General features: G+C 37.8%; 1 protein-coding gene across 2 annotated transcripts in view; it reads right to left on the reverse strand.

Annotated features, from left to right (window-relative positions):
- Positions 1-2,854: 2,854 nt before the first annotated feature.
- LOC132133230 (leucine-rich repeat-containing protein 4C-like) overlaps positions 2,855-15,319 on the reverse strand; it is a 138,101-nt gene continuing 125,636 nt past the window's right edge. For both annotated transcript variants that reach the window (XM_059546017.1, XM_059546016.1), the window contains exon 3: positions 2,855-5,569. In XM_059546017.1, coding sequence (XP_059402000.1) covers positions 3,572-5,515 — 1,944 coding nt within the window. In that variant the 5' untranslated portion in view covers positions 5,516-5,569 and the 3' untranslated portion in view covers positions 2,855-3,571. The remainder of the gene's footprint in view (positions 5,570-15,319) is intronic.

Here is a 15,319-nt window from a genome sequence, read left to right on the forward strand (position 1 = left end):
ACTCATGTATAACAAAAACATTAACTGCTAAATGATTAAATACAAAAGTGATTAAATGCTACTTTATTTTAGTGATAAATGTTTGATAAATACTATAATAAAACACTGCTAAAATAAATATGAGTAAAATATAAGTCTCTTTTTGATGTCGATCCAAACAGATGTTCCTTCTCTGCTCTTAAATATCGCAATTATATTCATTAAAACAGTCAGGCATGACTAAAATGAGTAGAGCTTCATCTCTTAGGTGTTTGTCTCCGAGCACAGCACTGGAAAACAGCACCGCGGTGCTCATCGATGAACACAATGAGGCAGTCAGTGAAATGTATTCATACTGCATTACATCCAGCTGCTTTAGATCTGCAAGGAGGAAACATTTCATCTGTCTTTTCTCAATTCACCCATTTCTAATACTGTCTAAAACTACAAACAACTGGTGGAGCCAGTCACACACTACATACGGCCTATCAATGAAAAACATCCATTCATGCACAGCATGATGTGGTTGTTTTGAAGCACTAAAACATACACAAATATGTTTTTCCAAAGCTGAAATGTGGAATATAAAATACAAGACAGTGTTATTAACATTGGCAGTTATCGTTCTTGTTTTGACACAATAAACCTTAGTGAAAGAAAACTAATGAGACAATAAAGAAAAGACAATGTTTATTTGTAACCTTATTTTGTGTATGAACTACAAACTCTGATATCTATAATCGATCTCCATCTTTTTTAAAGGTCATGAAATAATGTTTACATGAAAATCAATCCAGTTTTCTTTTCTCGCTCTCGCTCTCTATCTCTCTGTCTTGTCTTTTTTTTTTTTTTTTAGAACAGGTTGGCACATGTAAAATTAATTTAAAAAGGTTTTTTTTTTTTTTTTTTAGTTTATTTTTGAAATTTATTTTTGTAGAAATCTACCACTAGAACAGCATTCCCTCTCAGAGACGAACAGAAAGTAGTTACGTGAAAAGGAGAGAAAAGCATCTCATCCACTCCTAAACTGAAACCCAAAACACAGATGCATGATGGGATTGAACAAACATACAGAAAAAAATATATAATAAACCACAATAAGTTGAAAAATAACAAAGACTATGAAAAAAAATTATAATATTATAAAAAACGACAAAGACCTTTTCCAAAAATAATGACAGTAAGAGAATGATTAAATTTCTTAAAATAAATAGAATGCAAAAAAAAAAAAAAAAAAAAAAAAAAACCAATGACTAGGTTTACTTTTGTGCTAAACTCCATTGATGATAAAAACATTTTTCGCTTTATGTTGAGGTTGATATCAATTTCAGTGATAATGCAAACTAAATTCAGTAAGACAAGGAAATTAATTAAAATTTGAAAGAGCAGCATATTTAGATGAAGAACAGTCTTTTTTTTTGCACATTTTGATATCTTGATTAGAGAATGTACCAGATGACCTTTGCTTCTAGTGGGCAGGAGGTACCCTCAAAAACTTTTTTGTAATGATCTGAAAAAGCAAAGCTGACAAGCATAATTGCATCAGATCTTTAAAAATTAGAGTGCATCTGCTGTGTGATCAAAATATGATCCAGAAAAGTTAACCAAATGCAACATGGTATCAGTCGGCATCTGTATTAAGACCAAAAATGCAAGAGAAAAATCTCCTTGACAGTCCCCTGTGTGATTTGCATGAATTATGAATGGCCAAAAGAAAATGCAACGAATCTGAATATAATGGCACAGGTTTATTGGTTTATTTCATATTACCTATAGACCTCTAGACTGCTTTATATTTAAAATGATGCACTTTAAATGAGTCTACTTTGGCTCTTTCAACCAGACTCACTCTACTCATAGATTTAAAGTGTCAAGCCAATGTCAGTCGTCTACCCCCTGCCCGCACCCCCCACCCTGTCCAAGGTCATTAGTTGCTTTAGTGACCATCTCAGTCCATTCTGATTTCATAAATTAATTCATAATATCAAGTCATTCCCCCTGCAGCCGAAGGCTACTGCGTGTGTAAAGCCGAAGATGGATGTATCATCCTCTGTCTGTAACGAAAATAAACTAAAGTGACTGAATATGATTTAAAAGTTTAATAAGAATTGCATAACTGCCTAAAAAGATTGACAGTGCAGAATGATGGAAGATAGAATATGAAAGAAATTCAGAAAAAAAGAGAAATAGTGAGAGGGGAAAAAACACAATCGGTTCACAATCTATAAAGACACACCTGTGGCATCTTTGGAAGCTTTAGATCTGAGCTGCACCGACTTTGCCCACTTATTTAGGGTTCAATGCCCAGCTTTTAGACCATTCCAGAATGAATTCAATCAACTCTATCCATGGTGAGCACCAAGACAAATGGATTGAAATGGAAATGGTGCTACGTCAGTACCAGCTCTATGCTTTTGACACATTAACCACTCTGTCGGCCTTCAAATAAAGGACTACAATCTTCAGCCCCCTGCCCATATAGAATAGGATGGCATAGAATGAGTGTGCTGCATCTGCAAATGCATCATAAGTATTGGGAAACTTTAGTACGGTATCAAGGATGAAATGCCACAGGAACACACAATGTTATGTTATATGAGAATGAACATGTATTTAAGAGCATGTGGGCCATCCCAAAATGCTAGCTTTATCCATAAATCTTCTGGTCCAAGCAAAGAAATTATTTGAAATTGCCCTGCATGCATCAAATATTCAAGTGTTCTTGACTTTTGGCCTGGTTTTAAATGGGGACATGTTTCCAGGGCTACTTGTTCTAAATTTTAGGGTGTAGAAGCCAGGTATACATCTGCATCTAATTTGTAATCCCTCTTAAAAAAAACTGATGTTTTAAGCACGTCTTCCAGCCTGTTTCGGTTAAAGTACTCAACACCACTCTAAAATCAGCCAACAGATGGACCTGACCAGGCTGGGAGGCCAGCAAACTGGCCTGATATGATTTACAATCCTCATTTTCAGCAAGGACTAAATAATGTTATATTGCCTAATACCAGTAATGGAGGAGAGTCAAGAAATTAATTGTTTTTGAATTAACATGGTCAATTTAAACAATTATTGTGTGGAAGTTTTCTAATATGACAATCTGTAACCTAAGATTTTAAAAGTATCACCATTGAATGGGAATCTTGAGATTTCAGAAAGATTGAAAGTTTCATCTGAAAATGACTTGGGTCCTCACATACAGAGCAACAGATTTAAACAGAGTTACAGATTTAAACAGAGTTTAAAAGCATATTAGTAAACCAACAACCCTTAAAATAACATTAAAAACATGGAGAAATAATAGCTGGAAAAAAATATAATTGCAGATTACATATTTTCTTGATTAAACCACAATAGTTATTTTTCTTAAATAAATAACTTCTGTTATGTAAAGACACTTTTGAAACGGTTGACGTACACTCAACTCCCAATGTCCTTTTCTACCTGTCCACATCCTTCTCATACGTCTTGCATGGGGCTACTGTGTCTTTGTTTTTGACAATCTTCAAAATCGATATGTCACTTACTGTTCCTTAAGAGTTTTAGAAGTCTTTTTTTTTTTCTTTGTTTAATCCCCATTATGAAAAGCAGTTCAGATCTGGGTTTCTTGTACATTGTCTTTTGAGCTAGCCCGAATTAGTAAAGGTTCGTGGGCAGAGCTGTGTATAGAATTGATGGTGGAGGCATGGCTGTACGCAGTCTTGTAGGCGTTGTAATGATTCAGGTGCTCATGCTCCAGTGGGGCAAGGGTGAGGTGGCCCTCCATTGTAGGTCCACCCGTTACACAATCCTCATCCACGTTGATAATCTCGATGGTTCGTGCCGGTGCATGGTGGTTCTGCTGGTGATGCTGTTTGCGCATTTTATAAAATATGATCAGCATGACAGCCGCCATCAGGGTGATTGCCACAAAGCAACCTATGATGATCTTTGTAGTCTTCATGACCTCATCCAAGGTGTTGAGTGAGCCGTCAATCAGGGCTGTGACAGGGATTGTGTAGGTCTTGTCGGTAGCCTTGGTGGACAGTGGTGTCCGTGCTGTTGTGGTGGTGGTGGTGAAGGAAGGTAGTAAAGTATCCCATATTCCAGAAGAAGAAGTAGGGCCACCCTTCGGTTGTACCGTAGGGTGGCCCTCAACATGTGCCGCTTCTGTGGTCTCCACGGTAACTGTAGTGAAGTAACTGAAGCCGCTGTTCTCTGTTGAGGACACGTTGAGTGTAGCTGAGGCTGTCGTGTTGCCTGCAGAGTTGCTCACCATACAAGTGTAGGTTCCCATGTCCTGCATTGTGACATTGGTAAAGTTTAAAGTCCCATCATTGAGCACGGATATGCGTACCTTGTACGCCCCGTGCGTCATGATGGACCCATTAGGTGTGATCCAGCTGACTGAGGTCAAAGAATTTGCTCTACATTTGAGTTCTGCTGCCATGCCCTCAGTCACGTTCAGGTCTGCTGGTGGCTCCACGATCACTGGTGCATAACAATTGAAATAGTTCTGGTCGAGTTCGCCAATGTAGCGCCCTTTGTGGCTGGTAGGTGATGCACAGCGGGCACAGCAACTGGTATTGGCCGGTACCATTTCCTTTAGCCACCAACTGAGCCAGAGGATGTCACAGTTGCAGTTCCAGGGGTTGTGATGCAAGTGCACCCTCTCCAAGTGGTGTAGTGGGGTGAAGAGGTCATGGGGCAGAAGGGTAAGGTTATTGTGGGCCAAATTGAGCTCCACAAGGGACTGAAGATCATCGAAGGCATTTCTTTCAATCGTCTGGATCTGCGCATGCATCATCCACAGTTTTTGTAAGTGGACGAGGCCTTTGAAAGACCCTGGCCTAACTATAGACAGCTGGTTTCCTGACATCTCCAACTCATCCAAACGAACAAGTGGAATGAGGTTGGGGATCTCCTTCAAGTTGCACATGCCCAGGTTCAGGTACCGCAGGTTGCTGAGGCCTTCAAAGGCACCTTCTGAGATATACGAGAGCCTTTTCAGCTCACCCAAGTCCAGCCTTCGCAGAGATGGTACACGGTTGAAGGCATATGAGGGTATACTCTCAATAGGGTTATTCCTCAACCAAAGCTCTTTAAGTTTGGACAGGTACTCGAATGCCCCATTGGGGATTGTGGTTAGACGATTTTCGAAGAGTTCTAGAGTGTTGAGGTTGGCCAGCCCATTGAAAGCACCGATTTCAATGTTGCGGATGTGGTTCTTGCTGAGCTGCAGGATCTCCAAGTGCCTTAGATGTTTGAAGCTGTCAACCTTGATCACCTGGATGAGGTTCTCCTGAAGGTTCAGGTACCTTGTGTTGGTGGAAATACCATCGGGTACATCTCGAAGGCCACGTCGTGTACAAATTACCTTGCTGAACTGGTTGCTACAAGAGCAGACAGAGGGGCATGTCTGTGCTCGCACCAGGCCAGCCACCACCAGAAGCTGCAGGGCCAGCGACAGCACGAACAATGGGTCGGACAGGGCCCGATTCCACCTAGGACCTCTCATCGTCTGCTGCATCAGGGAGGAGGTCATCTTGTTTATCATTCATAATTCGCTGACAGGTTCTCCACTCTTTGAGAAGGGTTTTATTAGGCCAAACTGCACAAAAAAAGAAAGAGAGAGAGAGAACCATGTAAGGTTTGGAATAATACTGTAGACGATACTTTGACTAACACAAATCAATGCTGAAACGTATAGATACAATAGATAATACACACTAAAATGTCATATATATTAAAGTACTGATTTTCTGTTGGTTTTTTGCACATGCTCTTCAATGCCTGATTCACTAAACAAATTATGCAAATTAGGTAATGCCCCTAACACTGCAATAAAAGCTGCACTGCAATCGATTTCCATGGTGCAATTCTCCACCAAAAGGGCTTAAACTGTTTAATAAATCAGTGAATTGGAAAAACTAGGGAAAATAGTTTTCCTTTGTTGCACACAAGCACAGACAAAGATACATAGGAACAGCCAGTCACTATATATGTGCTCTAGCATTGAAAACACTCTCTGTCTAGCCACACAAACTTAGCTTATTGGAAGTGAATTGCAGACAAAACATTTCTCACACACACATGCACCATAGGTGACCTTGGAAGAATGTTTCATATATATTTATGTATTTATTTATACATTTATTTTTTGAGTGTGTTAGTCGTCTGTGTGTTCATGTCTCTGCACGCACAGAAATCTCAATCTAAGTCACATAAAGCTGCACCTCAATACTGGGTTTGGTTTCTCGGTTTCCTCCTCTCCTCAGTCAGGGAGATATGAACTGCCTTGTCTGTCTGTGTCGGTTTATTTATTCTTGCAGAGGAGGCATGAATAAAAGCACGGCTTCCGACTTGATTCTTCAATAAACCTCACATATCAAGTGCGTTCGGCTCTCAAAAATACTTAAAGGCATGTGTGTGACCAGATTGAGAAAGAAACCTGGGACAGGAAGAGTGTGGACAGACACGTTAGTTTTAGCTTAAGCAGGTCTAATATGAATTTACATATGCATTTATGCATATGATACACGTTTTTATTTAAGAAAATACATTTTACCTAAAACGCAATGTCTAAGTAGATTCTTTCAGTTCTTGAATTTCCAAATAATCAGAGCAATGACCTTAGCATTTATAGCAGCATGCTAGTTTAAAAACACTTTTTTTTCTGAGAGTTTTAGCATGCTGCCAGTTTGTTTTATAAATTTGTATTGGGACCTTTTTGCACTCTGTCCTAACATTTTAAATACAAGAACGAGTCTTTTCTAAACCGCCCCCTACAGAAATATAGTGTAGTAAACATGAACCAAAATCTCAATTATATAATGCTTCCTCAAGAATGACAAGTCATTTAGAAAACTCACTGACAAATTGATTATGAAAATGTGCTGCAAATAAACAGTTCACTTTCTCCTTAGACACTCTGAGCACTAGAAAAGGTTTTGGATTGCAGGATGTGTAGGTGGCTGTGGGCAGGGGCGTAGCACCAAATTTTGGGCCCTGGGTACAAACCATCTTGCTGGGCCCCCAATACCGTAGTGATACCAATAGGTAAGGTATTGCATTTTTATCATAAAAACACTTAAAATGTAAACAAAATAGGCCACACTCTGATTAATATATTTTTGTTTTATTGTCGAAAGTACTACTTACTGAGATGACAAAAGGTCTAGCAGGTCCAAACCTGGACTAAATCAAATATACTGTAAAGCAGTTCTGAAAATGACCATACCAAATGAGAAAAACTTTGGTCTGAAACACAAACTAAATAATGTCAGTTTTTACTAAATGCCCATTGACGGGTCTTTGCATGCGCAAATTTGCTGATCAGGTCTTTAAAGTCCAGTTTTTTGCTAGCATTTGAACAATAGTTTTCCTGTGCTTATCAGTAAGAGTTGTTGGCCATAATCCTGGGTCCTCTGACAATCCCTCTCCAGTATCCCTAAGTCTCTCATTCTCTTCTCTTTCCTCTTCAGCTCTGTCCTCCTGCTCCTGACTACCTTCATCACATTCTTCACTTTCCCTCTGATCACTTATATGAATATCAACCTCATCTTCTATTTCTGCCTCTGCTACAAGAGGAAATAAGCAAAATGGGTACATTGTTATTGTACACATTTAAACTTTAAACTGTAAACTTTAAACTGTAATTAGTAATTACACTTTAAAGTTTAAATGTGTACAATAACAATGTACTAATTTTGCTTATTTCCTCTTAACACTTAATTACTAATTACTAAGTGTTAAAAAGCTAACCTTGTCTCACTGTCACACTCACATCCACCTCACTGTCACTGCTTTCACCTAGCCATGATGAGGGGCCTGCTGCTGCAGGGTCTGACTCTGAAACTGAAATATATGGCTTCAAATGGTTGCTAAAATATCCTTTATTGTCACAATACCTTTTTTTTAAAGTGTAGGCTAAGTACAAGATAATTGATGATTATTTGTCTGTTTAAAATAAATGCAGACTAGACTATAGAATCACAGGGTAAACTAACCGCCAAACTAGACATTCAGTCTTTGAATTATGTTTTAAAATAAGTCATTTTTCAATCATTAAGATGTGCATTATTATACTGAGAACAATCCTGTACTTAATGTAAGAGCGTGTGCGAGCTAATTTGCATAACAATACGGTAAAATAGGCGCTAACGATCTGTGTTTTCTCGGGTGTTAGATTTTGACAATGGAGGGAAATATACAGTGTTTTCATGTAAACTTCTGACTCTGAGAGTGGGGAGAACTGCAGCAGAAGAGGAGACAAGCGTTTAGGCAGCTGCCTGGAGTGGCAGTGTGTTGAGCTCCGTCTGCTTCTCACTCCCTGTTATTTACGTAAGGGATAATGTATAACGTTAGATTACATTATCCTCCGCTTCGTGTCGGGGTCCTGTTCAGCCTGTCAGGGTTGTTATTCGCTATAACGACCGCCTCTCTATACATTATCCCGCTTATTACATGGCTACCCACAAAATAAATAATTTGCCACGAATTATTGATTTAAAAAGGAGTTTATTGATTTAAAAACGATTGTATTGCTTCCGCCAAAGAAAATAGTCCGTTCCGCGTCCATAGCAACGCGCTGTTTTTCATGGCAACGGTCTGTTATACTTCGCAGCGGTCTGTTATCAAGAAATAACAGACCGCATTCTACATTGGAATTCAGCCAAGCCATGTAATAATCAGAAACATTGTTTGCTCGCTATGAAGGGTGTGATACTGTAAAGTATTGGTATATTATTCATAAATGCAAACATAAATGTATGCTATTCTACCGGGAGTAGATATTTATGTTAAAACAATGTCAATGCTTGATGATGCATTTGGAGCTCACCTCTCTTTTCCAAAAAATTTGTGAGCAACTGCTTGCCCTCATTTGCCCTTCTCTCTTTATTCTGCTTCTCTTTTCGTTTTTGAGCCCCTGATATTCCTTTCTTAAGGAGAGACATGACTCTTCACGGCTCACTCCAGCTCCTGTCTCATCAACTGATTCAATCACCGCGGGTCCGCAGCAGAAGCACCTGACCTGCGGGTCGTACCATTTGCATTGATTCGAGAGGGGTGTGGGGCCCTGCACAGCATGAAAATGACTTTTTTATACCAAACCAGCGCCTAACTACAAGTTTAGTTTTGCACAGGAACTTTTTTAGTTGTACATAAATGCTATACAAATGTTAGTGCATGTATATGTATGTATAGAAAACTGACTTCTAAGGGCCCCCCCCCTGCCTCGGGCCCTGGGTACTCGGTACCCTTTACCCCCCCAGTCCGACGCCCCTGGCTGTGGGCATTAAAACACCACGTTGAAAGCACTGCTAAACTGTTTGCACAACTTTTTCCTCTCTGGTTTGCCTCTCCTCTTCCTCTCGGCAGGGTGCTGGTCTTAATCTAATAGTGACTGCCTTAACAATCAATTATTTTATAGCAAATCTATTTTAATTGCTGCCCTGAAGTCTTCTTGACTGCTGGTGAGAATCACACAGGAAACATATCAACCGTGTTATCACTAAATGTTTTGAAGGAGAACGAATGAAGATAGTTAAATGATATGCATGATTGAGGGCTACGTTACTCCGCTCCGCTCACAGACAGCAGCGTGCTCGAAGAGACAGCTGTCCTGGAGCTGCCAAGAATGGTGAATGACATTTGTTCAGAAGCATGGTTTGATGCAGACAATAACCAGGTTTCCATCCAACTCATTTGCATTTAGGGATGTCAATATTCGATAATTTCCTTGATCGAAAAAGCTTTCTCACCCGAATTAAAGGGGTTTAGTCTGAATAAATTGTTAGTAGCAGGACTGTAAAATGAATAGATGTGATTATGATCATTTGATAAAATGAAGAGAGCGTGCCATACGTTTGAGATCATTTTACTTTGTTGACTGTTTCCCATCAAGGAGACCGCTGAATGCGCCTCTTTAAATGGTTTCGTGGTGCTCGTTGTTGTATTTTAAAACGCAATTCAAATGTTTTCAAATGACACTAGTTTTAAAAATAAAATGATCCCAAATGTTACTGTGGCGCTTGTGGCTGTGCTGCGCAGTCAGTGAACCGCTTTTTCACATCAAACATTTTATGCAAGTATTATGACCAGTACTTTTTTGTTTGATCCTGTTCTGCAAAATGTTCGATTTTGAATTTTTGAATATTAAGCAGCACAATCATTCAGCACTGATGATAAATCATTATTTAGACTGATTTCTGAAGGATCATATGACACTGAAGAAAATTCAGCTTTGGATTCACAGGGATAAATCAGATTTTAATGTATATTAAAATAGAAAAATTGTATTTTACATCATAATAATATTTACAATATAATTTTTCCTGTATTTTTGATCAAATAAATGCAGCCTTGGTAAGCAAAAGAAACTCCTGTAAAAAAAAAAACAAAAAAAAAAAACAAATATATATATATATATATATATATATATGTATGTATAAAATTGTTCTGATCCCAAACTTTTGACCGGTAGTGTATATAATATTAATTATAACATTTTTTAAAAAGATTTAACAGCCAATGATCATACTAATGACATACCAATATATACACTCAACTAAAGGATTATTAGGAACACCTGTTAAATTTCTCATTAATGCAATTATGTAATCAACCAATCACATGGCAGTTGCCTCAATGCATTTAGGGGTGTGGTCCTGGTCAAGACAATCTCCTGAACTCCAAGCTGAATGTCAGAATGGGAAAGAAAGGTGATTTAAGCAATTTTGAGAGTGGGATGGTTGTTGGTGCCAGACGAGCCGGTCTGAGTATTTCACAATCTGCTCAGTTACTGGGATTTTCACGCACAACCATTTCTAGGGTTTACAAAGAATGTTGTCAAAAGGGAAAAACATCCAGTATGTGGCAGTCCTGTGGGCGAAAATGCCTTGTTGAGATCATTTTACTTTGTTGACTGTTTCCCATCAAGGAGACCGCTGAATGCGCCTCTTTAAATGGTTTCGTGGTGCTCGTTGTTGTATTTTAAAACGCAATTGCAATGTTTTCAAATGACACTAGTATTAAAAATAAAATGATCCCAAATGTAACTGTGGCGCTTGTGGCTGTGCTGTCCAGTCAGTGAACCGCTTTTTCACATCAAACATTTTATGCATGTATTATGACCAGTACTTTTTTGTTTGATCCTGTTCTGCAAAATGTTCGATTTGTTAGGCCTATTTGTTTTTTAAAAATCCAGCATTTACAGTGCATTAGATCGTGCATGAGTGCTTGCATACGAGGACGAGCGAGCATGGGTTTGGCTAGATGTATTTGAAGGTTACTGCTCACGTCTCGTTCTGCACATATCCAAATGTTTCCATATTCACAATGTATCTGAATGTTATATAGTTAATATATATATATATATATATATATATATATATATATATATATATATATATATATATTATTATTATTATTTTATTTTTTATTTTTTTTATGTAAACTAGACGAAAAAGATCCTCCTCTTCACATGAGCAAAAACTTACTTGACATAACAGCAGAGTGGACTGGTATACTATGGTCTATTTAAACTGACCAGTGTAACCTTTTAAATGTTTGGTTGACAGTACTTTATTTTAATAACGAACATACTGCAATGTAAGTTTGAAATTAGAATGTACTTTGTTCTGTGTCATTTATATATATATATATATATATATATATATATATATTTCAAATAAGCCTAAATGATTACAACCCGAATTCCGGAAAGGTTGGGACGTTTTTTAAATTTTAATAAAATGAAAACTAAAGGAATTTCAAATCACATGAGCCAATATTTTATTCACAATAGAACATAGATAAAGTAGCAAATGTTTAAACTGAGAAATTTTACACTTTTATCCACTTAATTAGCTCATTTAAAATTTAATGCCTGCTACAGGTCTCAAAAAAGTTGGCACAGGGGCAACAAATGGCTAAAAAAGCAAGCAGTTTTGAAAAGATTCAGTTGGGAGAACATCTAGTGATTAATTAAGTTAATTGATATCAGGTCTGTAACATGATTAGCTATAAAAGCTTTGTCTTAGAGAAGCAGAGTCTCTCAGAAGTAAAGATGGGCAGAGGCTCTCCAATCTGTGAAAGACTGCGTAAAAAAATTGTGGAAAACTTTAAAAACAATGTTCCTCAACGTCAAATTGCAAAGGCTTTGCAAATCTCATCATCTACAGTGCATAACATCATCAAAAGATTCAGAGAAACTGGAGAAATCTCTGTGCGTAAGGGACAAGGCCGGAGACCTTTATTGGATGCCCGTGGTCTTCGGGCTCTCAGACGACACTGCATCACTCATCGGCATGATTGTGTCAATGACATTACTAAATGGGCCCAGGAATACTTTCAGAAACCACTGTCGGTAAACACAATCCGCCGTGCCATCAGCAGATGCCAACTAAAGCTCTATCATGCAAAAAGGAAGCCATATGTGAACATGGTCCAGAAGCGCCGTCGTGTCCTGTGGGCCAAGGCTCATTTAAAATGGACTATTTCAAAGTGGAATAGTGTTTTATGGTCAGACGAGTCCAAATTTGACATTCTTGTTGGAAATCACGGACGCCGTGTCCTCCGGGCTAAAGAGGAGGGAGACCTTCCAGCATGTTATCAGCGTTCAGTTCAAAAGCCAGCATCTCTGATGGTATGGGGGTGCATAAGTGCATACGGTATGGGCAGCTTGCATGTTTTGGAAGGCTCTGTGAATGCTGAAAGGTATATAAAGGTTTTAGAGCAACATATGCTTCCCTCCAAACAACGTCTATTTCAGGGAAGGCCTTGTTTATTTCAGCAGGACAATGCAAAACCACATACTGCAGCTATAACAACAGCATGGCTTCGTCGTAGAAGAGTCCGGGTGCTAACCTGGCCTGCCTGCAGTCCAGATCTTTCACCTATAGAGAACATTTGGCGCATCATTAAACGAAAAATACGTCAAAGACGACCACGAACTCTTCAGCAGCTGGAAATCTATATAAGGCAAGAATGGGACCAAATTCCAACAGCAAAACTCCAGCAACTCATAGCCTCAATGCCCAGACGTCTTCAAACTGTTTTGAAAAGAAAAGGAGATGCTACACCATGGTAAACATGCCCCGTCCCAACTATTTTGAGACCTGTAGCAGAAATCAAAATTGAAATGAGCTCATTTTGTGCATAAAATTGTAAACTTTCTCAGTTTAAACATTTGCTATGTTATCTATGTTCTATTGTGAATAAAATATTGGCTCATGTGATTTGAAAGTCTTTTAGTTTTCATTTTATTAAAATTTAAAAAACGTCCCAACTTTTCCGGAATTCGGGTTGTAGATTAGCTGTGTTTAATTAGGGATATATATATATATATAAACTGTGCAGGGCTGTGGCCCTTAAGGAACTGAGTATATACACACACATATATATATATTACCTGTTTTATATATTTAATACTTGGTCAGTTTATTGATTTGTTTTGTTAACTTTAGATACATTTTTTATTTTAATACCGTGCAGTGCACAAAATTAAGATTCGAGAGATGGTTCAAGTCAGTGCTCAATAAATGATGATAAGTTTAGAAATGTTGTGCATCCACTTATTATTAGTGTGACATTTAAGCATGCAAATTAAGGGGAAAACTTCAAGATATCGGCTCTAAAAATCGACAGCACATATAGGCCATCAGCTGACCCTGATCTCTAAATATCGGCATCGGCTATAGAAAAACCCATATCGGTCTATCTCTATTTACTATAATACAGATTTCTCGCTAGAATTAACATCAAGAGTGCAAAAAGTTAGTCAGAAAGATATACTTAAGCAAAAACTGACCACCAAACGCAACTTTCTGACGGCATCTTTTTTTTTTAGCTCAACCATCACGGAATGGAAAGCACAGGATTGTGGGATATCAAAGGCAGCGAAGGTTACATCTATGCTGTCTTCAAAATTCGATCAGAAGAAGGTACCTCCAAAGACAGGAAGTAAAGCAGAATTTGAATTTGAACGTGCCTTCTGAGAATGTTGTCTCCGAAGTCAGCAATTTAGAGTTTCCGGATGCAGCCGTAGATTTCAAATAAGCCTAAATGATTAGATTAGCTGTGTTTAATTAGGGATATATATATATATATATATATAAACTGTGCAGGGCTGTGGCCCTTAAGGAACTGAGTTTGACTCTCTTGACAATCTTATTTTTGCCTCCCTCCAAATGTAATCAAGCAATTTTTACTCTGAGCAAATATAGAAGATAATTTTTACTTTAACTTGAGTAGATTTTTAGACTTTTACTTGTACTTAAATAAAATGTCATTAATGTAATGGTACTTTTACTTGAGAAGAATATTTTGTACTCTTTCCACCTTTGAATGCAGGTTACACCCATGCTACAGATGCCAGTGATGCTTACAGAAATGGATAATTAGTCGTGAGTAATGCTGTCATTTTACAAACATGGCATTACATAACTGCTCTATTCAAAAACTTAAGCTATTGAGAAAAATAAAAGATTTCCTTTATATTTTTTCAACACCGTCAGAGAAGGAGTGAGTCCCTGAGCCCGGTTTCATTTATCTGCAGGCCTGCAGGAGCACAATTCATAGGTATGCTGGAAAGCATCAATAAACTATGATAGTTTAGCCACTGGTTTACAAGACTGGGGATTGCTTTATATAAAAGAAAGCAGGATTGGAAGTTCTCAACAGGGTCATTCATCTGCAGCCAAATGAACAGCTTATGGGCTGTAGAATCACCAAGTTACCTGCAGCAGCTGTGGTAATCTTCAGATATTACGATCAAGGACAACACGACCAGTAATTAGCCAGAGTAATCTTCCTAATATTTAGTAACTTCCATTTTTGTCACAACATCACTACTTACTTTGTCTATATTTTGCTTTGCCTGAGAAAAAACACTGCAGAACCAACCAAATTAATGACAATCTTGAAATAATCTTTTAAATATTTTTTTTTTCACAGTGCTTCAATGACTCACTCTTAGTGTCATTTGCTTCATCCTTCAATCAATGTTTTGAACAAATTGGATGAATGAATGCATCAGTGACACACAGTCATTTACTTCAATGATTCAATAACTTATAAAGATGTCCCTTCATTTATTCCTAAATTAATCAGTGTTTTTGAATGAATAGTATGAGTGAATGTTCAGTGGATCATTTATAAAGAGTAATTTGCTTCATTCCATCAATGTTTTGAACAAACTGGCTGAGAATGATTCAAAGACTCTTAATTTCTGAATGGATCAGAGTTATGATGCAATGACTCACCCAATAAGAGTCATTTACATGCTTTTTGAATGAATTAGTGTTGCGAACATAATTCGAGTGATAATTACTCATTCACAAAAGTCACTTGTTCCATT

The sequence above is a fragment of the Carassius carassius genome, chromosome 50, assembly GCF_963082965.1.
Source record: "Carassius carassius chromosome 50, fCarCar2.1, whole genome shotgun sequence".
Classification (NCBI taxonomy): Eukaryota; Metazoa; Chordata; class Actinopteri; order Cypriniformes; family Cyprinidae; genus Carassius; species Carassius carassius.